This window comes from Drosophila pseudoobscura, chromosome X (assembly GCF_009870125.1).
Source record: "Drosophila pseudoobscura strain MV-25-SWS-2005 chromosome X, UCI_Dpse_MV25, whole genome shotgun sequence".
NCBI lineage: Eukaryota > Metazoa > Arthropoda > Insecta > Diptera > Drosophilidae > Drosophila > Drosophila pseudoobscura.
Genome location: NC_046683.1, coordinates 57,071,955 through 57,096,064, shown reverse-complemented (window position 1 = coordinate 57,096,064; position 24,110 = coordinate 57,071,955). Strand labels below are relative to the sequence as shown.

General features: G+C 48.5%; 5 protein-coding genes and 1 long non-coding RNA gene across 12 annotated transcripts; 3 read left to right on the top strand and 3 right to left on the bottom strand.

Moving 5' to 3' along the window:
• The first annotated feature begins 4 nt into the window (after positions 1-4).
• Positions 5-4,120, top strand: Ctr9 (RNA polymerase-associated protein Ctr9). Its single transcript, XM_001352418.4, has 5 exons — positions 5-195; positions 263-361; positions 443-1,378; positions 1,438-2,732; positions 2,802-4,120. The coding sequence occupies exons 1-5, from the start codon at positions 154-156 to the stop codon at positions 4,015-4,017; spliced, it is 3,588 nt and encodes a 1,195-aa protein (XP_001352454.3). The 5' UTR covers positions 5-153; the 3' UTR covers positions 4,018-4,120.
• sturkopf (lipid droplet associated hydrolase sturkopf) lies at positions 4,037-5,727 on the bottom strand. Its single transcript, XM_001352417.4, has 2 exons — positions 4,966-5,727; positions 4,037-4,900 (listed from the first exon to the last, which is right to left on the bottom strand). Exons 1-2 carry the CDS (start codon positions 5,156-5,158, stop codon positions 4,170-4,172), a joined length of 924 nt encoding a protein of 307 aa, XP_001352453.2. The 5' UTR covers positions 5,159-5,727; the 3' UTR covers positions 4,037-4,169.
• A 301-nt stretch (positions 5,728-6,028) lies between these two features.
• Positions 6,029-10,377, top strand: Herc4 (HECT and RLD domain containing E3 ubiquitin ligase 4). 4 transcript variants are annotated; one of them, XM_002135271.3, is made up of 10 exons: positions 6,029-6,260; positions 6,357-6,519; positions 6,664-6,900; positions 6,961-7,690; positions 7,766-8,018; positions 8,120-8,443; positions 8,505-8,792; positions 8,898-9,722; positions 9,792-9,905; positions 9,966-10,118. In XM_002135271.3, exons 1-10 carry the CDS (start codon positions 6,192-6,194, stop codon positions 10,116-10,118), a joined length of 3,156 nt encoding a protein of 1,051 aa, XP_002135307.2. In that variant the 5' UTR covers positions 6,029-6,191. The 4 variants fall into 4 exon arrangements, with proteins under 4 accessions (XP_002135307.2, XP_015043573.1, XP_033238455.1 ...); XM_015188087.2 differs by having other exon boundaries at positions 6,357-6,534; XM_033382564.1 differs by having other exon boundaries at positions 6,030-6,260; positions 8,895-9,722; positions 9,966-10,377.
• Positions 10,378-10,465: 88 nt separating this feature from the next.
• Positions 10,466-23,196, top strand: Myo61F (Myosin 61F). 3 transcript variants are annotated; one of them, XM_015188084.2, is made up of 7 exons: positions 10,466-10,783; positions 19,488-19,632; positions 19,851-19,966; positions 20,033-20,495; positions 20,610-22,873; positions 22,948-23,044; positions 23,107-23,196. In XM_015188084.2, the coding sequence occupies exons 2-7, from the start codon at positions 19,507-19,509 to the stop codon at positions 23,119-23,121; spliced, it is 3,081 nt and encodes a 1,026-aa protein (XP_015043570.2). In that variant the 5' UTR covers positions 10,466-10,783; positions 19,488-19,506; the 3' UTR covers positions 23,122-23,196. The 3 variants fall into 3 exon arrangements, with proteins under 3 accessions (XP_015043570.2, XP_015043571.2, XP_001352451.4); XM_015188085.2 differs by lacking the exon at positions 10,466-10,783 and adding an exon at positions 13,793-14,045; XM_001352415.4 differs by lacking the exon at positions 10,466-10,783 and adding an exon at positions 18,313-18,481.
• LOC4812605 (U1 small nuclear ribonucleoprotein C) lies at positions 14,604-15,647 on the bottom strand. 2 transcript variants are annotated; one of them, XM_001352416.4, is made up of 3 exons: positions 15,545-15,647; positions 15,303-15,470; positions 14,643-15,209 (listed from the first exon to the last, which is right to left on the bottom strand). In XM_001352416.4, the coding sequence occupies exons 1-3, from the start codon at positions 15,627-15,629 to the stop codon at positions 14,746-14,748; spliced, it is 717 nt and encodes a 238-aa protein (XP_001352452.4). In that variant the 5' UTR covers positions 15,630-15,647; the 3' UTR covers positions 14,643-14,745. The 2 variants fall into 2 exon arrangements, with proteins under 2 accessions (XP_015043572.2, XP_001352452.4); XM_015188086.2 differs by having other exon boundaries at positions 14,604-15,470.
• LOC117184513 (uncharacterized) lies at positions 23,111-24,091 on the bottom strand. Its single transcript, XR_004469914.1, has 2 exons — positions 23,617-24,091; positions 23,111-23,540 (listed from the first exon to the last, which is right to left on the bottom strand). It is a non-coding gene; the product is annotated as an uncharacterized lncRNA (long non-coding RNA).
• Positions 24,092-24,110: the final 19 nt, after the last annotated feature.

Below are 24,110 nucleotides of genomic sequence, written 5' to 3'. Positions count from 1 at the left end.
TCAGCTATCGCCTGCGGGTAACGCCAGGGTGCCATCTCTAGCCATCATTCGGAGAATTTTTTCTATTATTTTTTGATTTTCTGCTAATTTTCCGCCATTTAATCGGTCATTTGTGGTCAGATTGTTGGCTTTTAGGCCAATACCGCTCGAGCCATGTCCAACTGCATTGAAATACCCCTGCAGGACACCGATGAGGTGAGTTTTTGAGGGGTTTTGACTGATTTTCGCCACAGAATGGCAATATGTTTTCGCATTTTCGTAGGTCATTGAGGTGGATCCCGATCAACTGCCGGACTGCCTGGAGGTCCTGAGTATCCTCAAGCAGGAGCGCGCCCCATTACATGTATGGGTGAATGTGTCGGTGAGTAAAAGGAGTCTGCTTCTATCCGCTGATTCCACTGCTAATGGTGGCCACATGGTGCTCTGCTCTGCTCTCTTCTAGCTGGCATACTACAAGCAGAAAAAGACCGATGATTTCGTCACGCTGCTGGAGGACTCGCGGGGGCCAGAGGCCAACAAGGAGTATCGGGACTCGGACAAGGATCTCATGCGCGCTCTGGACATGCTGGCCGCCCACTATGTCCAGGAGGCCTATCGCGAGAAGTCCAAGGACAAGAAACGAGAACTCTTCATGAAGGCCACGAACCTCTACACGAATGCCGACAAAATTATCATGTACGATCAGAGCCATCTGCTAGGTAGGGCCTACTTCTGCCTGCTGGAGGGCGACAAGATGGACCAGGCGGACGCACAGTTCAACTTTGTGCTGAATCAATCGCCCTCGAACATCCCCTCGCTGCTGGGCAAGGCGTGCATTGCCTTCAATCGCAAGGACTATCGCGGTGCAATGGCCTTCTACAAGAAAGCCCTTCGAACGAACCCCAACTGCCCGGCAAATGTGCGGATAGGCATGGCCCACTGTTTCCTCAAGATGGGCAATCCCGAGAAGGCGAAACTCGCCTTCGAGCGAGCCCTGCAGCTCGACCAGCAATGCGTGGGCGCCCTCATAGGCCTGGCCGTGCTGAAGCTCAATCAACTGGAGCCCGAATCGAATAAATTGGGTGTCCAGATGCTCTCCAAGGCCTACACCATCGATAATGCCAATCCCATGGTGCTCAATCACCTCGCTAACCATTTCTTCTTCAAAAAGGACTACCAGAAGGTCCATCATCTCGCACTGCATGCCTTCCACAACACAGAGAACGAGGCAATGCGCGCCGAAAGCTGCTACCAGCTGGCCAGGAGTTTCCATGCCCAAAGCGACTACGATCAGGCGTTTCAATACTACTACCAATCCACACAAATAGCGCCGGCAAACTTTGTCCTGCCACACTATGGCCTGGGCCAGATGTACATCTATCGCGGGGATACCGAGAATGTAAGTTCAAGTTCAAGGGGTTTCGCAAGAGAATTACTTATAATTGTGGCACTTTTCAGGCTGCCCAATGCTTTGAGAAGGTACTCAAGATTCAGCCAGGGAACTACGAGACAATGAAGATCCTTGGCTCGCTGTATGCTCACTCCAACTCGCAGTCGAAGCGAGACATGGCCAAGACGCACCTGAAGAAGGTCACCGAACAGTTCCCGGACGATATCGAGGCCTGGATAGAGCTTGCCCAGATCCTCGAGCAAAACGATCTGGCTGCCTCGCTGGCGGCATACGGCACGGCTTCGAAGATTCTGAAGGACAAGGCCAAGTATGAGATTCCTGCAGAGATCCAGAACAATGTCTCGTCGCTGCACTACCGCCTGGGGGATCTGATTGAGGCGAAGGTGAAGCTGGAGTCGGCGCTGCAGCATGCCATCTCCGAGATGGACAAGGATGTCAAGTACTACGAGTCCATTCAGGTCACCATGAAGTACAATCTGGCGCGGCTGAACGAGGCCATGAGCAGCTACGATGTGGCCGACAAGCTGTATAAGGAGATTCTCAAGGAGCACCCGAACTACATCGACTGCTACCTCCGTCTCGGGTGCATGGCCAGGGACAAGGGCCTGATATTCGTGGCCTCGGATTTCTTTAAGGATGCTCTGAACATCAATAACGACAATCCGGATGCTCGCTCGCTGCTGGGCAATCTTCATTTGGCCAAAATGCAGTTTGCTTTGGGACAAAAGAACTTTGAGACGATCCTCAAGAATCCAGCCACATCCACGGACGCCTACTCCCTGATAGCCCTTGGGAACTTCTCCCTCCAGACGTTGCACCAACCAAGCCGGGACAAGGAGAAGGAGCGCAAGCATCAGGAGAAGGCACTGGCCATATTCAAGCAGGTCCTGCGCAACGATCCTCGCAATATTTGGGCCACAAACGGCATTGGTGCTGTGCTGGCCCACAAGGGATGTGTAATCGAGGCACGAGACATCTTTGCACAAGTGCGCGAGGCCACCGCCGACTTCTCGGACGTCTGGCTGAACATTGCCCACGTTTACGTGGAGCAAAAGCAGTACATCAGCGCCATTCAGATGTACGAGAACTGCATGAAGAAGTTCTACAAGCACAACAACGTCGAGGTGATGCAGTACCTGGCGAGGGCCTACCTGCGGGCCAATAAACTGGTGGAGGCCAAGGCCGTGCTGCTCAAGGCGCGCCGTGTGGCCCCCCAGGACACTGTGCTGCTGTTCAACATTGCCGTAGTGCTCTCCCGCCTGGCCATGGCCATTCTAAAGGATGAGAAATCCACCCTAGAGGTGGTCCTGCAAGCTGTCCACGAACTGGAGTTGGCGCACAAGTAAGTACCACTTGCCCCCGCCTAAACCGTCTGCGTATCCCTTTTCTAATCCTTCATTCTCATCCCCAGATACTTTCAGTATCTATCCGTTCATGGCGACAAGAATCGATTCAACATTGAGGTCGCAGGCGTGGAGGCCAACACCTGCCAGGATCTCCTGTCGCAGGCCCAATACCATGTGGGTCGTGCCCGTCGCATCGACGAGGAGGAGCGTTCGTTGCGCCGCAAGCAGGAGGAGGAGCGCGAGGCCTTCAAGCTGAAGGTCGCCGAGCAGCGCAAGCGGCGCGAGGAGGAGGCACAGACGTCGCGCGACCAGCTGCTGGCTAAGCGCCAGGAGTATGTGGAGAAGACCAAGAACCTGCTTATCATTGCCGATGCCCCGGACAAGGAGCGCAAAAAGGGCAGCGGCAGGCCACGCAAGGATGACTACATCTCGGGCAGCGACAGCAACGAGGGTGGACCGCGCGAGGGGGGCGAACGCCCTGCCAAAAAGAAGAGCAAAGGCGAGCGCAAGAAGGGCGGCAGCGGACGCAAGCGCAAGACGGAGAAATACGAGAGCGACAGCGAGGAGGAGCCCAGTGGCGGTGGCCAAAAGCCAGGCAAACGGAAGAGCAAGAAGTCCAAGCCGGGAGCAGGAGCCAAGGACTCCAAGGAGAAGCTGTCGGCCAAGCAGCGTCTCAAAATCGTGTCCAAGGAGACCATCTCCACGAGCGAGTCGGAGAGCGATGGCAAACGGCGAAGTAGGAGCAGAAGTCGCAGTGGCAGCCGAGCCAGTCGTTCCCACAGCGACAGTCGCAGCGGCAGTGGCAGCGATCGTGGCCGCAAGCGCAGTAGGAGTCCGAGTGGCTCTGGCAGTGGCAGCGATAGCGATGGAGCCGCCAAGCGTAAGAGGGCCAAGAATCGCATTGAGTCCGGCGGCGAATCGGACAAATCGCGCTCTCGATCGCGCTCGAAATCTGGATCCCGTGGCAGATCCCGCTCCAAGTCCGGTTCCCGTGCCAAATCACGCTCCCGCTCCAAGTCTAGGTCCCGCTCCCGATCACGCTCCAGGTCCAAGTCCAAGTCCAGGTCCCGCTCCAAATCCGGCTCCCGATCCCGCTCTCGATCACGCTCCAAATCTGGCTCTCGTTCTCGCTCCCGTTCAAAGTCTGGCTCTCGCTCTCGCTCCCGTTCAAAGTCTGGCTCAAGGTCAAGGTCAGGGTCTCGATCGCGCTCTCGATCTGGCAGCAGATCCAGGTCCGGATCACGCAGTCCCTCCGGCTCGCCGTCTCCTGCAGCAAACTAAAAGACACAGCCAGCGGCGCTTTATAAGATATTTTCGACTATATTTAGTGTTTCCTTTGAGAGTTGCAAAGATTATAATAAAAAGAATTTGCCGCCACAAAAAAGCCAGTGGAGGAAGATTCCCACTAGAGATCCTGGGGCTTCGATTGCACATCAGTTTCTGAGGTTCTGCTGGATCATTTCCCGGACAATCGCTGCCACCGGCTGCGAATGACGCAGGACAAAGGCATGGTCAATTTTTTGGCCATCCAGCGTGGCGTCCACCTGGGGATAGTCTTTCTTAAGCTGTTCGTAGTAGGAGACGGGCACCCAGCCGTCCGTGGTGCCGTAATAGAACTTCAGCAAATGGATATTCCTTTCGATAATCTCCTTCTGGAGGCCGCGCACACGGCACATCTCATCATCGGCGAGGAACACCACCTTCTCGGCCACCGAGGGTTTCGAGTACTGGAGGGCGGTGTCGAGGAACGAGCGCGGTATGGAGAAGATGAGAAAGTAGATCTGGATGAGGAAGAGGCGCAGCCAGACGGGCAGGGCATTGAAGAATTTGAAGAAGACGTAGCCAAACACCGAGTACAGGGGCATGGCGAGCTTGGTGAAGACCCAGCCGTTGGGCGACTCGATCATCCGCTCGACTGTGGGGAAGAGCATGTAGCACTTTTGGACACGGCTCCGCACGCTCTCGTCCTCCAGCATCTGGAGAATCATCCACGCGCCAATCGAATGTCCGATTAGATGGATCTTCACATCTTTGGGCACGTACTTCTTGATGAACGCCAACTTGTGTTTGATCTGTCCGTCGAGATTGAAGATCTCCTCGTTGCCTGTCAGCTGGGGTACCTCGCGGATGCTCGCCTCTGGCGGATCGTCATGGCCCGCGTGTCCTGTACAGAATAAGCGAAAAAATAAAGGAACATTCTTTTGCGATGGCTCTAGCACCTTCTCTCACCAATCACCCACACCGGGAGGTCACCCAATTGCTTCTGCAGGGTACTGGCAAACTCCGTGTAGAAGCCCGGGAGCCCCGGGTTGCCTGTTATACAAATGACGAGCTCCTTCTCGGTGACCGTCTCCTCGATCCACCTGCCCCACGTGAGTATATGGGTGGGTATGGAGTTGATGTTCACGTAGGCCTCTTGCATTTTCACGGAGGCTCTTACTGTTTTGGCTGTGTTAGCGTGGCAAATTGCGGTGAAAATCAATCAAACACCTGCGCTGCCCCAAAAACTCAGCTCCGTCCACATGCGGCAACCGGTTTCGCGTTTTCTCTCTCTATCTCTCTCTGTCTCTCACTACCGCTGCAATCCACCAGACGAATGTCCGTTAACTGAGGGTTTGAATGCAGACGAAATGGCGCGATTAATCTCGTCTGATCTGTGATAACGTTATTCCGTTTTCGCCTAATCTTTTATGACAATCGAACAAAGGTCAGCGGTTCTCGGTGTGCGGGGACGGCGGAGCGGTCGGTTTGTCCAGCACTAGCAACGCTGCCAACTGGCGCCGAAATTAGTGCTTGCCAAATTTGTGCGGGCAAATTGATATTATAAAAAAATTGTCACGATTTGATAGAAATTAATTTCGAAATTATTGCATTTGTACTGTGCAGCAGGAAATTTCTTTAATTTTCTATTTCTAATTAATTTTTTAGTTAAAGCACTGGCAGATTTCACAAAAACAAGCAGTTCAGAGACAGTACTAGCACTGCCAACTTGACTACAAAAAAATATGCTAATTTTGGCGCGCAGATTGAAATAACATATATTTTGTCAAATCATTGCCGTTCCTACAAACATATTTCAAACATATTTCCACATTAAACTAAGCAAAAAGTGCAATATCATTATTGTGTACAAATATTCATAATTTCAAATTCAAAAGTCATAATTTAAGCAGCACTAAAGCAGATTCAGGTTCGGAGCTTAAAATTTTAAAATAATTTTGACATATCCGAATATTGTATTCCAACGTAGTTGTATAGCGGGCAGTGAATGAATTGTTATAGTGTAAACAAGCATAGAACTTAATAGAGCCCATTTCCCACAAGTTGGCAGGCCGCAACAATTATTTGTTGGTTTTTTTGTTGCGGTTTTCCTTTTAGTTTTTTCTAGAAACGCCGAAAAAATCAACAATAAACAAAAATAAATTTCAGTTAACAAACGAGTTCAACGGAAAGCCATGGCCCTGTATTGCTGGGGCGACGCCTCACACGGTCAATTGGGGCTCGGTGGCATCGAGAATGAGCAGGTGAGTTTTGTGCACAAGCACACAAGGAATGGAATACATTTGGATATCCCATTAACAAACTGTCGGGTTTGATTTTCTTGTATTGTTCGTCTGCAGATCCTTCTACCTAGTCAGATAGAGTTTAAGCCCGATTCGCCGGTGCAACAGATTGCCTGCGGACATCGCCACACGCTCTTCCTCACTGCCAACGGTCAGGTGTACGCCTGCGGAAACAACGATCACCACCAGCTTGGCCACGAGTTGCCCACCAAAAGGCCACGTATGTCGCCGTTTAGTATGTAAATTTCATTAATCGTGTTTTGTACTCTCTTTCATCACTAAATATTCTATCCATCCATGACTCGAAGAACCGGCATCAAATGACTACCCATTCAACCACTCGCTTCTTCTCGCTCTTTTTCAGTTCCGATACCTGAGCTGCAGGCCTATGTTGTCATCCAGATTGCCTGTGGCAGCCGCCATTCCATGGCACTCACGGAATGGGGCCAGATCCTGAGCTGGGGCGACAACGATTGCGGACAGGTGGGCCATTCCACCGATAACGATGTCATTGAGCTGCCAAAGATCTTGCGCTTTCTAGTGTCCAGAACGGTGGTGCAGATTGCGTGCGGCAACAATCACAGTCTGGCACTCACGAGCTGTAAGTATTCTCTACCTCTCTGAAGCATTCCCACCCTATAGTGTACCCCCCTCCTTTTAGGTGGCGAGCTCTACTCCTGGGGCTCCAACATCTATGGCCAGCTGGGCGTCCAGTCGCCCAAAGATCTGCCGCACTCCAATGCCCCTCTGCGGCTGACGACCATCTTGGGCATCCCACTGGCCACCATCGCATGTGGGGGCAACCATTCTTTCCTCATCTCCAAGTCCAGTGCAGTGTTCGGCTGGGGCAAGAACACTTGCGGCCAGCTGGGGCTCAATGACGAGCAGAATCGTGCGTATCCCTCGCAACTGAAGTCAATGCGCACGCTGGGCGTGAGATTCGTAACCTGCGGTGACGAGTATTCCGTGTTCCTCACCAACGAGGGAGGCGTCTTCACCTGCGGTGCTGGCAACTACGGCCAGCTGGGGCATGGCGCCAGCAACAACGAGATGATACCCCGCATGGTCATAGAACTGATGGGCAGCACCATCACCCAGGTGGCCTGCGGCAATCGGCACACGCTCGCGCTGGTTCCCTCCGGCGGTCGAGTGTACAGCTTTGGTTTGGGCGCCTCCGGGCAGCTTGGAACGCGTAACACTATAAGTCAGACGCTGCCCAAGGTGGTCATCGGTCCCTGGGTCTCGCCCAATGGCTCCGCATTGATGGAGTCCAGCGAAGGGGCCGATAAATCTGTGGTCATTCGGAAAATCTTCTCCGGCGGAGATCAGTCGATTGTGACGACCACTTTCTACGTGGACAAGGTGCCGCCCGAGGATTTGCGCAGCTACAAGTGGGAAAAAGACTCAAGAGACTTCTGTTGCAAAAACGAAACTAATGCTATTTTCTTTCTCTGTCTTTGTTGCAGCCCCAAGTCCCAGATCCTCTCGCTGACGGCAGAGGCCACACAGAAATGCGCGCATATCAAGCAGAGCGACCTGGATCTCCTGCAGTCCATGGAGGTGATCTTCAAGAGCCAGGCGTGCCTGAACGGCTCGTTTCTGCTCTCGAACGACAAGCATTTTGGCTGCTCTGCACGCAATTATGGACTGGATCTGAAGGCCGCCGAGGTGGCATTCGATCATCTACGAAGTGTGGAGAACGAGAGCATCAAGCAGGTGGTGCGTACATCTTCCATGACAGCCTTGAATCCCCAATCACCAATCCCTCCACCCCACCCATCTTTGATCCCTCTGTGATCCGATCCGATCCTCAAATGTAGATCTGGGATAATGTAACAAAAGAATTGATTACTTCGCTGGTGGCCTCCCCAGCCGATAAGGAGAGCCTGCGCGTGTACCTGTTGCTGCCGCTGTACCATGAGTTCATGAACTCCAAGCACTACAAGACACTGCAGGCGCCCCTGGCCAGTGCCATACTGAAACTGACGGAGAATCCGAGCAAGGTGCTACACAAATGGCTGGCCCAAACGCCAGTGGATTACTTCGAGCGCCTGGTTAACATATTTCTGCACGTGGTGATTCACATCATCAGCTTCAAAATGGGTCTGATGGCCACCAGTCCAACGTTGGAGAGTTCCCAAGAGGTGAGGATTTGGATTTGATTTCATTACCGACCACCACCACTAACGCCATCATCCCTTTTAGCTGATGCCATACAATGCTGATTTGGATGTCATTCTGAAGGTAATGAATGTCCTCTTCATCATTAACAACTCCCGCAAGGAACGTGTAAGCTATCAGATATTCTACTGGCCCGAACTCGACTGGTATGTAAACGTCAAGCAGGAGTTTGTGAAATGGATAATGGGGAGCCCGAACGAGTTTAGCATTTGTAATTTTTCATTCCTATTCGATGCGTCGGCCAAGACATCGATGCTCCAGGCGGATCAAGTGGTCCAAATGCATTCAGCGATGGCCAATGCGGCCAACAATGTGAGTGCACTTCCCATCCTGCCTGGCCCTGGCCTTGGCTCCAACCTACCCTCTGCTACGTCTACCTCTACCTACCTCTCTCTTGTCTTCTCTACATCATAGCAGGGCATCTTCAATCTCTTTAACTATGGCATGCCCATCTCGCACTACATCGTTCTGAATGTGACGCGGGAGAACTTAGTCCAGGACTCCCTTCGCGAGCTGCAGCATTACTCGCAGAGTGATCTCAAGAAGCCGCTGAAGATCAAGTTCCAGGACGAGGAAGCTGAGGATGCTGGCGGTGTGCGCAAGGAGTTCTTCATGCTGCTGCTCAAGGATCTGCTCGATCCGAAGTACAGCATGTTCAAGGAGTTGGAGGAGTCGCGTCTACTGTGGTTCGCGGACGTCACCTATGAAACGGAGAACATGTACTACCTCATCGGCGTGCTCTGCGGACTGGCCATCTATAATTTTACAATCATCAATCTGCCCTTTCCCCTGGCACTCTACAAGAAGCTGCTAAACAAACCCGTCGATCTGAGTGATCTGCGACAGCTGTCGCCGGCGGAGGCCAATTCTCTGCAGGCACTGCTCGACTATGACGGCGATAACTTTTCGGACACCTTCGAGCTTAATTTTGAGATATCACGCCAGGTCTTCGGGGTGACGCAGACGCTCAGCCTTAAGCCGAATGGAGAAGATATTGCCGTCACCATGGAGAACAGACAGGAGTTTGTGGAACTGTATGTGGACTTTGTGATCAACAAGGCATCGGAGGTGCACTACAAAGCCTTCCACAAGGGCTTCATGAAGGTCTGCTCCGGTCGCGTCATCAACGTATTCCAGCCGGAGGAGCTGATGGCCGTGGTGGTGGGAAATGAGGACTATGACTGGCAGGCACTCGAAGACAATTGCGAGTACAAAGAAGGCTACTCTTCAGGCGATGAGACAGTGAGTGAAATCAGAAATCCCCAAAGGATATAAAGTATATATGTGAATACTTTTTCTTATTCTTTTTAGATCAAATGGTTCTGGGAGGTGATCCATGATTTATCCGAAGCGGAAAAGAGAAACTTCCTGCTGTATTTAACAGGCAGCGATCGTATACCTATTCAGGGTATGAGGGCCCTCGGGGTGAGTAAAACTCATGTTCCATTATGAGCAGCAATATATGGACAATCCACGAAATTCCAGTTCACTATACAACCAACTACCGATGAACGTTTCCTGCCAGTGGCCCATACATGCTTCAATCTGCTGGATCTGCCACGCTACAGGACCAAGGAGCGCCTCAAATTCAAACTGCTGCAGGCCATACAGCAAACGCAGGGATTTAGTCTGGTCTGATCCTCCGATCGATCGGAATTGGTGAGGGCGGGAATGGAAGGGTAGAATGGATTTAAGCTAAACGTACAGGAAAACACACACACAACCCACACAGAGACACACATTTATCAGCGATCAAATCAACTAAAATAATGTTGTGTTTATGGCTTTAAATTGTTAGCTAGTTATCAATCAAAATACCACACTGTTATAGAACGAATGAGAGAAGAAAAACAAATAAATCGGTGAGATAAAAGGTCTGAATAGCGATAACGATAAAGGCAGTAATCGATTGTTAGACCGAAGCAGGTTGGCAGCCCCGAACAGCTGTTTTTGGCGAAATGTGAATGTGGCGGCAAATCATTTTTCGAGTCCCGCAGAGTCGGTTGTCAGTTAAGCTTTAACTTTCCGCCGCGCTACCGCGTTCGCCTTTGCCCAACAGCTGCCCCACGCCACCCGCCGAATTAATTGTTAAGAACATTTTTGGACACTCATTTGTATGCTGAGGAGTCCGTGCGGTGCATAACATTATAAACGAATACGAATATCTACACAGTTTGTAAGCAGTGCAAGTGTTGTTGTGCGATCGCTTTTTGTGGCTGTGTCGCCGTTGACGCCGCTGCTGCCGCTGCTGCCATTGCCGGGTCAAGCTAACGGTACCCGCATCGAAAAAGAAATTCAAACAGGTACAAAAACAAAACAAGAAACAGAAAGAAAAAACAAAGGTAACGACTTGGGGGACAGTCGGTGAAATTATGGGGTACTTAGCGTACCAGCCACCTCTGTCTCTGGCTCTACAGCGCATTTGCTTTCATTTATCAAATGTGTCGTCTGCCATCGTTTGGCCAACTTCTTAATCCACTGCCATGGCCACTGCCATTGCCATTGCCACTGCTTCCCTTCCGTCCACTCCACCGATGGCTGCCAGCTAAGTTGCCAACTTGACGATGCCTCAAAATTGGGGCCATAAAATCAATTACACTGACAATTTTTGCATATCCTGACGGCTAACAAATATGTGGTAGTGTGGCACCGCCACCTAACAAGATACGAGGAGAGTACGGTGCCAGTATATGTATGTAGGAGCTGCCACAGCGGGAACGTGAAATAAAATAAGATACAAAATAAATATACAAAAAAAGCGGTTCTGCCGGTTTGCCCCCTGGTTGATCTCGTCGCCGCCGTCGTTGGTATTCGGTCGGTCGTGATCTGCAGCGTCTTCCGTTGCCCGTTGCCTGCTTTCTTTCTTCTTCCTTTGCACGATTTGAACTTGCGACACCAACAACAACAGCAACAACAACAAAAGCCACAAAGAGGAGCACAAATCTGGTTTATGCTTATGCGATTGTGGTGTTCCTCTAATAAAGCGAACGTTTACGCTGATGAAGAAGACCCACACACCATACACCCCATACCCCCCACATATTCCATGGTGCACTCTCTCTCTCTCTCACTTTTTCGCAGACCCACACGCACATTCGCTTCCTGGAGGGAAGCTTCCTTTTCGCACTCACCTGCACTCACTCCAGGGTACATTGAATGGTGAGGTAGTGCTCTCTCTCCTGCTCTTTGAGGTGTCACATGGATTACAGTTTAGCAGTGGAAGAATCTTCTTTCCAACTCACCTTACTCAGGGTACATAGAATGACAGTCTTCCCTTCCGTCTTTCTAAGCTCTGACGCTCTCACGTATGCAGGCTCTCTTCAGACGCAGGAGTGGAAAGCCCTGGAAGGGTCTAACAGCCTCCGCACACATTGCTTTGCTCTCTTCAATGGCAGAAGTGGATCACTTTGCCTCACCTTCCATTTGCATACACCTTGACCTACCTCTTGGGATTCCGTTTCCTTGTGTGGCACCAATCTTTCTGCTTTTCCTCTTCTCTTCTCTTCCCTTTGCTTTCCTTTCCTTTCCCTTTCCTTTGTGGCAAGTTTGTTTGCCTAGGGTTTTATAGCAGGAACAAACAAAAAGCCACACACAAAGAGGGTCAACATTGTCTATCTCTCCATAAGTAGGGGATATACAGGGGAGTGTATACATATTTAGGTCCTCGCTCTGTGTGTGTGTGTTTGTGCTATGAGTAATCATTATTCCAGTCGATGGAAATATTGACCGACCTTCCGCCACACCACCAGACAGACCGAAGACTGAACCAATTGAAATTGTATCAAATTTCGATTTCAATTTCAAACTGTTGAGCGCAGTGCCAGTGCTTCGCTTCATTGAGATGTTGGTTTTGTCTGCGATGTGACCCATTTTCCCCCCCTCCAGCCCATTTCTGTGTGCTGTGGCAATAAGCCGCTTAAAAGACTCCCAACTGCCAGTGCAATTGATCGTCAACGCCAGTCAAGTCACCACCCAACAAAATGATTCGCCAAAATCTCCCGCACAGCTGTGCAAACGAAGCGTCACCCCCACCAAACCACCAATCCACCAATGTCATGGCATATGGAATTAAAACGAGTTAAGAGACTCAACAAAAAGATTTCTGTTTTGTTAATGATGTAATTTCCTAACCAACCAAACAGAAACCAAACCAAACAGAAGACTAAGTAAAAACAAAAGACCCAAAAGAACAACAGAAAAACAGAACACAACAGAAGTGGGTGGACGGACACACAAAATTGCACGCATTTTGCTTCTGGTAATTGCGATTCATCATCGTACTGGTCGTCTCCACCGTCAGGTGATGATTCCCCCAAAAATGTCTCATGTCTCGAACGGATATCGAAAAGCCACCATCTACAAGCTCGTAACCGCACCCACACAAGAAATACCATGCATATTACCTAAATAAACTTGAACTTTTGTCTTATCGGTGGTATATGTTTATTGATATCGGAGTGGTGTTATCTTTTGGACGGGGTTCAAACCAATTTTTAGTGATATGACAATCATGATGACAACAATGTGCCTCCCCACCTCATATAGGGTGCCCCGAAATGCGGTTCGGTTCTGATTTCCCGTTTAGCAACTGTTGCATTATGGCTTTCTATTATTTCCCTCCCGGTCTAGAGTTCGATAAGATAATGAAAATGAAGGGGAAATGCCAAGACCTCGAAACGTACACGAATGTCCATAAAACAGGTGAAGCATTCAGTTTTTTTTTCACAGAATGAAAGACTTGCAGAAAACGTGATGGATGGACAAACGGACGGATGCCAGACAAATGATATAGCCTGTGGCCAGATCAAGGAGATCACGGAATCTATCGTGTTGGATCCTCCAATAATCAATGGAGTGACTTGAATGGCTAATGATCTACAGATTAAATAAATGGCATTATTAAACGATCTGCAATGGATCTTAAAGAACATACTTATATAATCATGATCTTTTATGGTAAAAGTCTTTCCAATCTCCCCAGAAAATGTAAAAAATGAATTAATTGGTTAATCCATAAAATATTTTCCCATTTCCTTATGATAATACTGATCCCCCTATTATCAATATATAAACCACAATGTACCCCCACTCTTGCCCCTCTCCCCTCTCCATTCATGGCACCATATGCCCCACACATTATCGACCGCAAATAAATAACAAACCCACAAAAAACAACAAAAAAATCCCCACTCTTGTCTTGTCATAAAACTTCGATTCGATTGATGCGAGCCCCAGCAGAATGGGGCGGCTCCACAATTCCATTTTTCATTTAATTTCATTTCTTTGGACATTTGCAAGAAAGCCACAGTGGAGTGAGCTTCGTCGCGGTGGTGGGGATCGGATCACAATTACAACATCGAAAACTGAAAGCCTGAAAACGGACAAACGGGGAGACCGGCTACTCGGCTACCCGGCTACAGAGGTACTCGGATTTTCACTTTATATTGAAGTTCATAGCGCGGTAAAGTGTCAACCTAAGGGCTTTTCGTGGAAACGAAAAAAAAGAGTCTTGTTCGTGTAATAACAACAACAATAACAACAACAGCAGAAACACCAACAAAAAAGGTAAAAACTGCTACTCTTTTTACTTTTTGGCATCGTTTTCAGCTTTAGATACTTTTTTTGCAATTGGCAGTAAAGCCGCGTTCAAGATCACTTCAGTCGCTGCTGCTTGGTGCTGACGCTTTTTATGGCCGGCCATACGCTGAGAAAACAGCCGCAAAAAAATGAGCAAATAAATGTGTGCTGTGCCTTGGTGCTTGTTTAATGCTTAATGGTTATCCGAGAGACCACTTGCCATGCGTCACATCTGTGGCGTGGCGTGGCTCCTCGATACTCGTACATGCCCCGACGTGAGTCAGCGGCAGAGCTTTGCCTCGAGAAATTCGCGAACTTTTTGAATCTTAATTATGGAACAAACTCGATTATCGATTGTGTCGGTCAGCGGCCTTTCAGGTTTTGGGGTTCCAGGGCGAAGAACACTTTCAGTATTCCATTCATGATCCATAGATCAAAGATCTTTAAGAGCCTTCCCCAAAGAGATCTTCATTGAAAACTAAAGAATATCTGTCTCTAAGTCGAACCTCGGCAAAAGCATGTACGCATCATGCAGCAGTGCTCCTCGGTCTGTTTTGTTGATGTTTGATTTGTTCTGCTCTGAAGTTCTCGTACATTTTTTTTTATTGAGAAACCTTATTACAGAAAGATTAAAATACAAAAAAAAATTGTTCAAGCTACAGGAAAATTTTGGAGGTTCGGAAGAGGGTTAGGCTCTGGACATTTGCAGCAGATGATAGAGTGGCACAATGTTGGCCGCATTGGCCCTGCCCTCGAGATAGTTCTGGGAGAGCACTTGCCTGCCCTGGAAGACCCCGGGAATGGGGGAGGGCGAGAGGCCGTCGGGGCCGCCGGCCACTTGGTTGTCCACTTCCGTGGAGCCTGCCGAGCGATAGAAGGGATAGTAGGGATAGCCGGGATAGCTGGGATATCCGAAGCCTGGATAGCCGGGGTAGATGCCACCGCCCCATCCGCCAGGATAGCCGCCCGGATAGCCGCCACCCCATCCTGGATAGGATGGGTATCCTCCAAAGTACGGGGGCTGTGGCGGTGGTGGTCCTGGTGGGGGCCCCCATGGAGGCAGCTGTGGTCGTGGCGGATGTGGGGCATGCAGCCAGGGGGGGTACGCGGGTGAAGGCCCGTAGCCGTACTGGCGCGGATGCTGCTGCTCCTCTGGTGGATAATAGTAATGATGTTGTACTGACGGTTTGGGTGTGGTCGTAGACGACGAGCCGCCGGCCATCACCAATTTGATCCCACCCTTACCGATAGTCTTCAGCAGGTGATCGTCGATGCCGCGACCCGAGGACGATGCCAGGGTGTCGTCGAGGATCTGCTGTTGCTTGTCATTGCGCGCCTGTCCTGCCACGAGGCTCGTCTGCACCGGGGCCTTGTCCTGGAAGGAGAGGGAGCCCCCCAGGAGCGAGAGGAGAACTGCAGGAAGATGATAGGTAGATCCCGGTATTAGTGGACTCGTTCGAAGGACTTCCAGCGACTGAAAGACTTACCCAACCACAATGCCGATACTCGTGGATCCATGATCATCGAGGGAATGTTTTCTAAATGCACCTGCACTCCGTATTTATACCCCATTCGAATGCCCCAAAGATGCATCTTCTAATGGAGATAATCTGGTGGGCGGGGGGTTGAGGTCGATCTTTTTCCCTGTTTTTCTCATTAGAATAATTCTCGTATCTAATGCAGCATCCATTCCATTCCATTGATTGAGTGTGCCCCAAATTTGGAATCGCTTTCAACGGAGAACCAGAACTCCATTCATTTGCATACAAATCTCTTTTCGTTCCCTTTGAGTTCTCTTCTATGCCCCCAAGCCCACTAGAAAAAGGGTTCAATACCTCCAATATCCCCCCACGGAATGATATCTCTTCTGTTGATATATGACGTCATTTGTATGCATAAACCTATTTTACAAAATTTTTGGTGCGCTTTGTGGAACCCACTTTCGGGGTTCCGTTTCAGACATATTTATAGTCTTTCGAGGAGGGTTCTCGGCTCTCTTCGGGTCTATTACATCATAGACAGAGTGGGAGCCTACGTTTGTGGAGCAGCGGAACTGGTTTCTTCACTCAATTACAAAGCCACCTTTTGGACATCAAAAGAATGAATGCCTTTTCTTTAGACTCTACAGAGAAAGTCAATGACTTTTCGATACTCTGGCATCTGTGTAATCTGTAGAGGGTATACTATATTTGCAGGAAGTTAACATGTGTCTTTGGAAATTTCAAACAAAATATTTTGTGTCTCTAATGCCCTTTTTTCAAACCTTCTAGTGGTTACCTACAGACATAGTCCCGATCTTTGGATGCTAATGACTTTTTCCATGAAGATGCGTTTTTAAAACCTGGATTTTAGCTTCTACAAGAGTAAAGGATCTAGATGCTCTTCTTAGATATTTTCCACTTGTTGATAGCAAAAAAAAAAGGTCTAGGAATAGTTAGATGATTATATCCGTATTGAAAAAAGGAATGTGCCTCGACAAAGTCGTTTCGACAATACCCAAAGATCTACTCTACTATTTCCATGAAATCCAAACAGTAAGACCTTGGACTTAGGGTCTACAAGAGTAAAATTCACTAAACTACTGATTATAATAGGTATCTAGAGAGTCGAAATGGACTTCTATAACTTTTCCACTTGTTGATAGCAGAAAACCACTTCTAAGAATACCTCCAGCTGTAGCATAATCTCAGGCGACTTTCAATTAGTTATAAGGTGAGCAAATTGCAAACAAGTCACATATAATCACATATCTGTAGTGTATGAGCGACATATATCATGTTCTATCCATCGATTCTACGTGCAATTAACTAATTATGTGACAAACATCCACTAAGGCAATGCTTCCCCTGTAACGGGTGGGGACGAGGAGAGGTACAGGAACAGGGACATGACTCAACTCATGTTTGCCGCCTGTCTTGAGGCGAATTCGCAGGAATTCTTCTCCGATGCATCGACAGCAAACATTGCGTAATTACCCAGGCATTCGCTTTGTTTCCCACTCTAGAATGAGAGTCGAATGGGAAAACTCAGTACTCGTACAATTGTTTGAGTACCGTTGAGTAGTGTGTTTAGCAATGACTTATTTAGCGCACTGATAGCTGATAGCTGATAACTGATAACAAAGGGGCGCTAAATGCTGTCGATTCTCCATGCAGCGAGTCAGAAGCTGCAACCGAATCTCTGACTCAGAATACCTCTCTCTCGCTGGCTATCAGCGCCTCTCTAAAGTTGATTTTTTGGAACAGAAACAATGCACGATGATGCTCTAATACTCTATGGGAATGTGGGATGCAAGAAGAAGTGCTTCTTTGTAACGATAATGCGGCTCCATTACCTTTTTAGAAGAGAATAAATGATATATATAGCCGAGACGCTTAGACCTCAGATTCGCAGAGGTACAAGAGGAAGCGAACTTTGTGCTCAGAATCTTATATATTGATCTCATCTGCTTAACACTCAATAATCTAGTTGCGATCGAATCAAGATTATAGTCAAAATGAAGCACAAAAGTTTTTCGGCTCGCGCTCTCTCTTCCATTGTGGCTTAGCATGTGCCTCGGTAAAAACTTGATTTTTTCTCGATGATAAATGACGGGCAAATGATTATCAGGAGAATGGAAAATTATATTATTTAAAGAGGGTGCTGCTTGACGAACTTTGGGGACTGGGATCTTCTGTTTCCATTGATCCTTAAAGGGATCTTTTTCTTTCATATAAGTTAATTCCCTCTCGTTGACATGGGACATGGGATCGCCACCCTTTTATGGTTGTGTTTAACCAATAACTTTATTTATTAAACAATAATTAAATATATTATTGAATTATTTCTTCGTTGTTCATTCAAACAAAATCTGAAACTCATTCAATCTTTGACTCAGGATTGAAGTGCGATAAGTGACATCATGCTCTTGGATATATCTTGGATATATTTTTAGACACCCAAGTAGACGCACACACTTTTTGGCTGGTGCTTGTGGAATGCTTGGTGGATTGTGGTGGATGACTCTACTCCCAAGTAATGCCCGTAGTTTTGGTTGCTGATTTGCGAAAGCAAAAGGCACTATCTAATCGGAAACTGATTGGCGGCAATGGCAATGCCAGTGCATGCTCTCTACTCCTCCTCCTCCACTAGAGGAGGTTCTCCAGAGTTATATTATCGTTGATAAATGTGCCGACAGCCGACAGCGACAGAGCGACGAGGCCAATTGATATGTAGAGCAGAATGTATTGATGGTTAAAACGCTTCAACTGCCAGCGGATCGGTTTAGTTTGCCAACAGAGCCGTCGTCAATAGGCGGAATATGCGCGAAATCTGCCTCTGACGATCTCTTCAAAGTTTCTGTCGAAAGTTAAACGCGATTCCCGCCGCAGAAGAATCTTTAACGAGAGAGCGAGAGATTAAGGATCATCATCAATCATGGCCAGGTAGAGCGAAAGAGGACTCCTATTCCATTCCAGTGTGTTACTTCCTGTGTGCCTCAACAAAACGTTCGCCGACAAATTGATTGAAAAGTTGTGTTCCGTGGTGTTTTGACCCATCGAGTGCTTCGGCACTCTTACAGTTATTATGCCATCGGAGGTTCTTCCTCCTGCGATCCATTGCGTAATCGTCTTTTTATGGATTTACCACAAATTCGTCGTCGTCGTCGTCGACGCTGTTGTCGTATCAGTGAACCAAGAACTAGAGCACCGCGCAGCGATCCAATAAAGCTAATTCTCTCTCTCTGCTTCATGAAATATGGCATTGATAAGAGGTCCGGCAATTGCACCTGGACAATATCCCCTACCCCCTCTACCCCCTACGCCCTCGCATTTCCCCATCATTGACCAGCAAATACCTCTCTATAAATACCCAAAGATTGTATAGATAAAATATTATTGAATTGGGGCACATACTGCCAATGGATTTACGTTTATTGCAATTCCAAATTAAATTTTAGCCTCATTCGTAACTCCATTTATTGGCTAAAGTTGCCATTTCCGTACGGCTCTCAGAAATCCACTTGCAAGTAAATCTTATCGATCGTTTGCTGGGGCTTTTCTTCGTCTATAATCACTGTCCGACAACCCTTTGGAAGATTAGGGTTCTGAAAGATAAAGAAAGACCGAAAAGAAGAGAGCAGAGCGCTTTCAATGGAACCAGTCCGCAGAATATCACGTAATTTTTCAGCGGAATCCCAGGGCATGTGATCGTGATCTTTCCAAGGAATATTACTTTGTGGAGGTGCTTATGAGGAATCGGTTCGTTAATCTCTAGAAAGTCTTCAAAATTTTCTCCGAGAAATCGTTTCTAAAGGACTTTTAATCTTGTAATTTCAAGATCTTCTCCGAAAAAGTTGTGTATTGAAATCTTAAAGAAGAGATCTCTCTTTCGTCTTATTCCTCATATTTTAATCTCTCTTTCTATATATTTTGTATACACTCTTCACAGTCCCACAACTCTGCCCAATATGGAGACGGGTTTGCATGAACGCGATCGTGCTGGCGTCCAGGACTTTGTGCTGCTCGAAAACTACCAGAGCGAAGATGCCTTCATTGACAACCTGAAGAAGCGTTTCCAGGAGAACCTCATCTATGTGAGTGCCTTGAGTCATATGCAATACATTTGTAGTAGTACTACCTCTTCCACTGTCTGTTTGTGTCTCTGTTTTCTGTCTTTGAAATGCATTCGATTGTACATTTATATTCGATCTATAAATTACTTAGTCAGGATGCTGGAGCTGTGTAAGCTGTGTAGTGGGTAATTTTCTAAACCACTCTTTCTAATCCCTGGGAATGGGTTCTCCTTTTGCAGACGTACATTGGCCAGGTGCTGATCTCTGTGAATCCCTACAAGCAGCTGCCCATCTACTCCGATGCCCACATCAAGGAGTACAAGAACAAGCACTTCTATGAGATGCCGCCACATGTGTAAGTCCCTTCAGCCGTCATCTTATCTCATCGCATCCCACTCATTCTACGGCGATCCACCAACAGTTTCGCTGTGACAGACAACGCCTTCCGTTCTCTGATCGAAGAGAATCGCGGCCAGTGCGTGCTCATCTCGGGCGAGAGTGGTTCCGGCAAGACGGAGGCCTCCAAGAAGGTTCTGCAGTACATTGCCGCCTGCTCCGGCCACCAGTCGACCGTCGAGGGGGTGAAGGATAAGCTCTTGAAGAGCAATCCCGTGCTGGAGGCCTTCGGCAATGCCAAAACCAATCGCAATGACAACTCCTCGCGCTTTGGCAAGTACATGGACATCCAATTCGACTACAAGGGCGCCCCCATTGGTGGCAACATCTTGAATTATCTGCTGGAAAAGTCCCGCGTGGTGGCCCAAATGGGGGGCGAACGCAATTTCCACATCTTCTACCAGCTGCTGGCCGGCGGTGATGATGCTTTGCTAACGGAACTGCGCCTGGAGAGGGCTTTGGACAGCTATAACTACCTCAGCGATGGGGTAAGTACGAGTAGATCATGCCATCTAAAGGGGCTATAATCCTCTACAATCCACTCTCTCTCCCTCTCTCTCTCTCTCTCCATCTCTCTCTGTCTCTGTATGTGTCTCTTTCAGCTTAAGGGAAACCTCTCGAGCATCGATGATGCACAGAACTTCAAGCAGGTCCAACAGGCATTGAGTGTCATCGATTTTACCGCCGATGAGCAGCGCGAGATCTTTGGCATTGTGGCCAGCATTTTGCATTTGGGTAACGTCAACTTTGAGGAGACCGAGGGCAATGCCCAGGTCGTTAGTCGCGATCTGGTGGTCACTGTGGCTCGCCTGCTGGGCGTAAATGCCAGCGAATTGAGTGCCGCTCTGACGCACCGCACCATTGATGCCCGCGGGGATGTGGTCACGTCTCCGCTGAACCAAGAGCTGGCTGTCTATGCCAAGGATGCCCTTGCAAAGGCCGTCTACGATCGCCTGTTCTCGTGGCTTGTGCAGCGCCTGAACATCTCGCTCCAGGCAAGGGAGACCCGCGGCGCCAGGAACAATGTCATGGGCATCCTGGACATATACGGCTTCGAGATCTTCAACAAGAACAACTTTGAGCAGTTCTGCATTAACTTTTGCAACGAGAAGCTGCAACAGTTGTTCATCGAGCTGACGTTGAAGTCCGAACAGGACGAGTACCGTCGCGAGGGCATCGAATGGATTCCCGTGGAATATTTCGACAACAAAGTGATCTGCAATCTGATTGAGGAGAAGCACAAGGGTATCATTTCCATCCTGGACGAAGAGTGCCTGCGCCCTGGGGAGCCCACAGACATCACGTTCCTGCAGAAGCTGACGAACAAACTGTCGGAGCATCACCATTACGTGTGCCACGAGAAGGCGCCCACACACATCCAGAAGATCATGCTGCGCGACGAGTTCCGTCTGGTGCACTATGCCGGCGAGGTGACCTACAGTGTCATTGGATTCCTCGACAAGAACAACGATCTGCTGTTCCGCGATCTCAAGGAGACGCTCAGCAAGGCGGGCAACAAGATTGTGCGCTCGTGCTTCCCCGAGCAGGAGCTGCGCAGCAAGAAGCGCCCCGAGACGGCCATCACGCAGTTCCGCACATCGCTGAACAACCTCATGGACATCCTGATGTGCAAGGAGCCCTCCTACATCCGTTGCATCAAGCCAAATGACCTGCAGTCGCCCGGCGTGTTCAACGATCAGCTGGTCCTGCATCAGGTCAAGTATCTGGGGCTCATGGAGAACCTGCGCGTGCGTCGCGCTGGCTTCGCCTATCGCCGTGCCTACGATCTGTTCCTGGAGCGCTACAAGTGCCTCAGCAAGTCCACGTGGCCGAATTACAAGGGGGCCGGCGGCCCCAAGGCCGGCGTCCAGCAGCTGGTCAAGGATCTGGGCTACGACAACGAGCAGTACAAGATGGGCGAGACGAAGCTTTTCATCCGCTGGCCGCGCACTCTGTTCGACACGGAGGATGCATATCAGGCGAAGAAGCACGACATTGCGGCCATCATTCAGGCCCACTGGAAGGGTCTGGTGCAGCGGCGCAAGTATCTGAAGCTGCGCGAACAGGTGATCGTCCTGCAGAGCTACTGCCGCCGGCGTCTCGCCCAGCAGGCGGCCAAGCAGCGCCGCGAGGCAGCGGACAAGATCAGGGCCTTCATCAAGGGCTTTATCACCCGCAATGATCCGCCGAACGGCTTCAACGAGGACTTTATTGCCAATGCCAAGCGTATGTGGCTCTTGCGACTGCGCAAGGAGCTGCCCAAGAAGGTGCTGGACAAGAGCTGGCCCTCGGCTCCGGCCCACTGCCAGGAGGCCTCCGAGTTTCTACATCGCCTGCATCGCCTTCACTTGGCGCGCATCTACCGCCTCGCCCTTACGCCCCAGCGCAAGCGTCAGTTCGAGCTGAAGTTTCTCGCCGAAAAGGTCTTCAAAGGAAAGAAAAACAACTATGCGGCGAGCGTCGGCACCTGGTTCCAGGAGGATCGCATACCCAAGGAGCACATTCAGCGTGTGAACGACTTTGTGGCCAGCACCTTTGGCAGCGAACAGCTCAAGTATCAGTCGTTCTGCACGAAATTCGATCGGCATGGCTACAAGTCGCGCGAACGCTTCATTTTGCTGAGCAACAAGGCGGTGTATGTGCTCGATGGGAAGACGTACAAGCAGAAGCATCGCCTGCCGCTCGACAAGATTGACTTCACGCTGACGAACCACAACGATGACCTGATGGTCATACGCATACCCCTTGACCTGAAGAAGGACAAGGGTGATCTGATCCTGATCATCCCCCGCATCATCGAGTTCTGCACGTACATCATTGATACTGTGGGCACGGCCCAAATCGTATCCATTGTGGACAGGGATTCGTAAGTCACCAACAACAAAATTTTGATTTTAATGCGGAATACATCTCCTAATTTCTGTATGTTCTCCTTTGCAGATTGGAGCACAATAAGGTCAAGGGCAAGAGCGGTATCATTGAGTTCCAAACGGGCGCCGAGGCCGGTGTTTTGCTTGATAATAAAAAGCTGGTTGTTGTAAGTGCCACACCCACTTTTGAGGCAATAATTTACATTATTAACCTCCATTTTTATTACAGATTAATACAGCATAAGGAATTTACTAGGACATTCGACAAAAAAGTGGCTTTACATCAATGGAAAGATGAATTTTTTTTGTGTTATATTCGTGTAATTTATACTATGTACTGTGTATTTTTTTTGTTAATTTGAATTTTATATTCTTATGTTCCGACTAAATGTATATTTTTTTGTTTATATAAATATATATACATACATATATATGAAAGCTTATATAAATGAATGATTAATGCCAAATATACATGGTAAATTGCTCATTTTTTCGAGTGCAAGACCATTTTCAGAAGCCCCGCCTAACGATCCACAAATTATCGATATCGATTCGACACAGAATCTACCATTGGGTATTAAAAGTACACTTCACGTAAAGAATTAGGACAGTTCAAGTGTAAATAATAGAATTATTTTTCGCGGCATAATTCAAGTGGATCACCTGTTTCAATAAAGGTGTGTTAAGTGGGATAAGTTCGTTTCTTTAATCGGTATATTTTGAAAATGAGACGGCATACCAGGGTATAACTTGGGTCAAAAGCTCGACAAGTCCTCTGATTTTCTTGGCAGTTTAGACACCATATCTAGCTCACACACCTTGCACGTGGTGCTAGTTTTCATAGTATTTTCTAAAATTTTCCAGTCATTTTGAAAAGGCGTTATGGTCATACCCTCTTGTCCAATGCACCAATGTAAGAATCGTGTAGAAGAGCCATATAGAGCCCATACAACATCAGAAACTAATTTATGATCAGCAAAATCTCAATTTTGTCAACAATGTCGGAAAAAAATGAACAAAAGTGGATAACGGAGGTTTTTTACACTGGCGCTTCCATGGGGCTTATATGAAAACAAAAACGGCCAAGCTTTACGGTGTATTTTGAAGAAGAGACGGTATATTTCGGTGTATTCCTGGTGTATATTTTATCGATAAGTCCACTGACAAATTGCTCCAGAACTTTTACATATTCTTGAAAAAGCCGTGTAAATATTATTTAATAAGATATCGTAT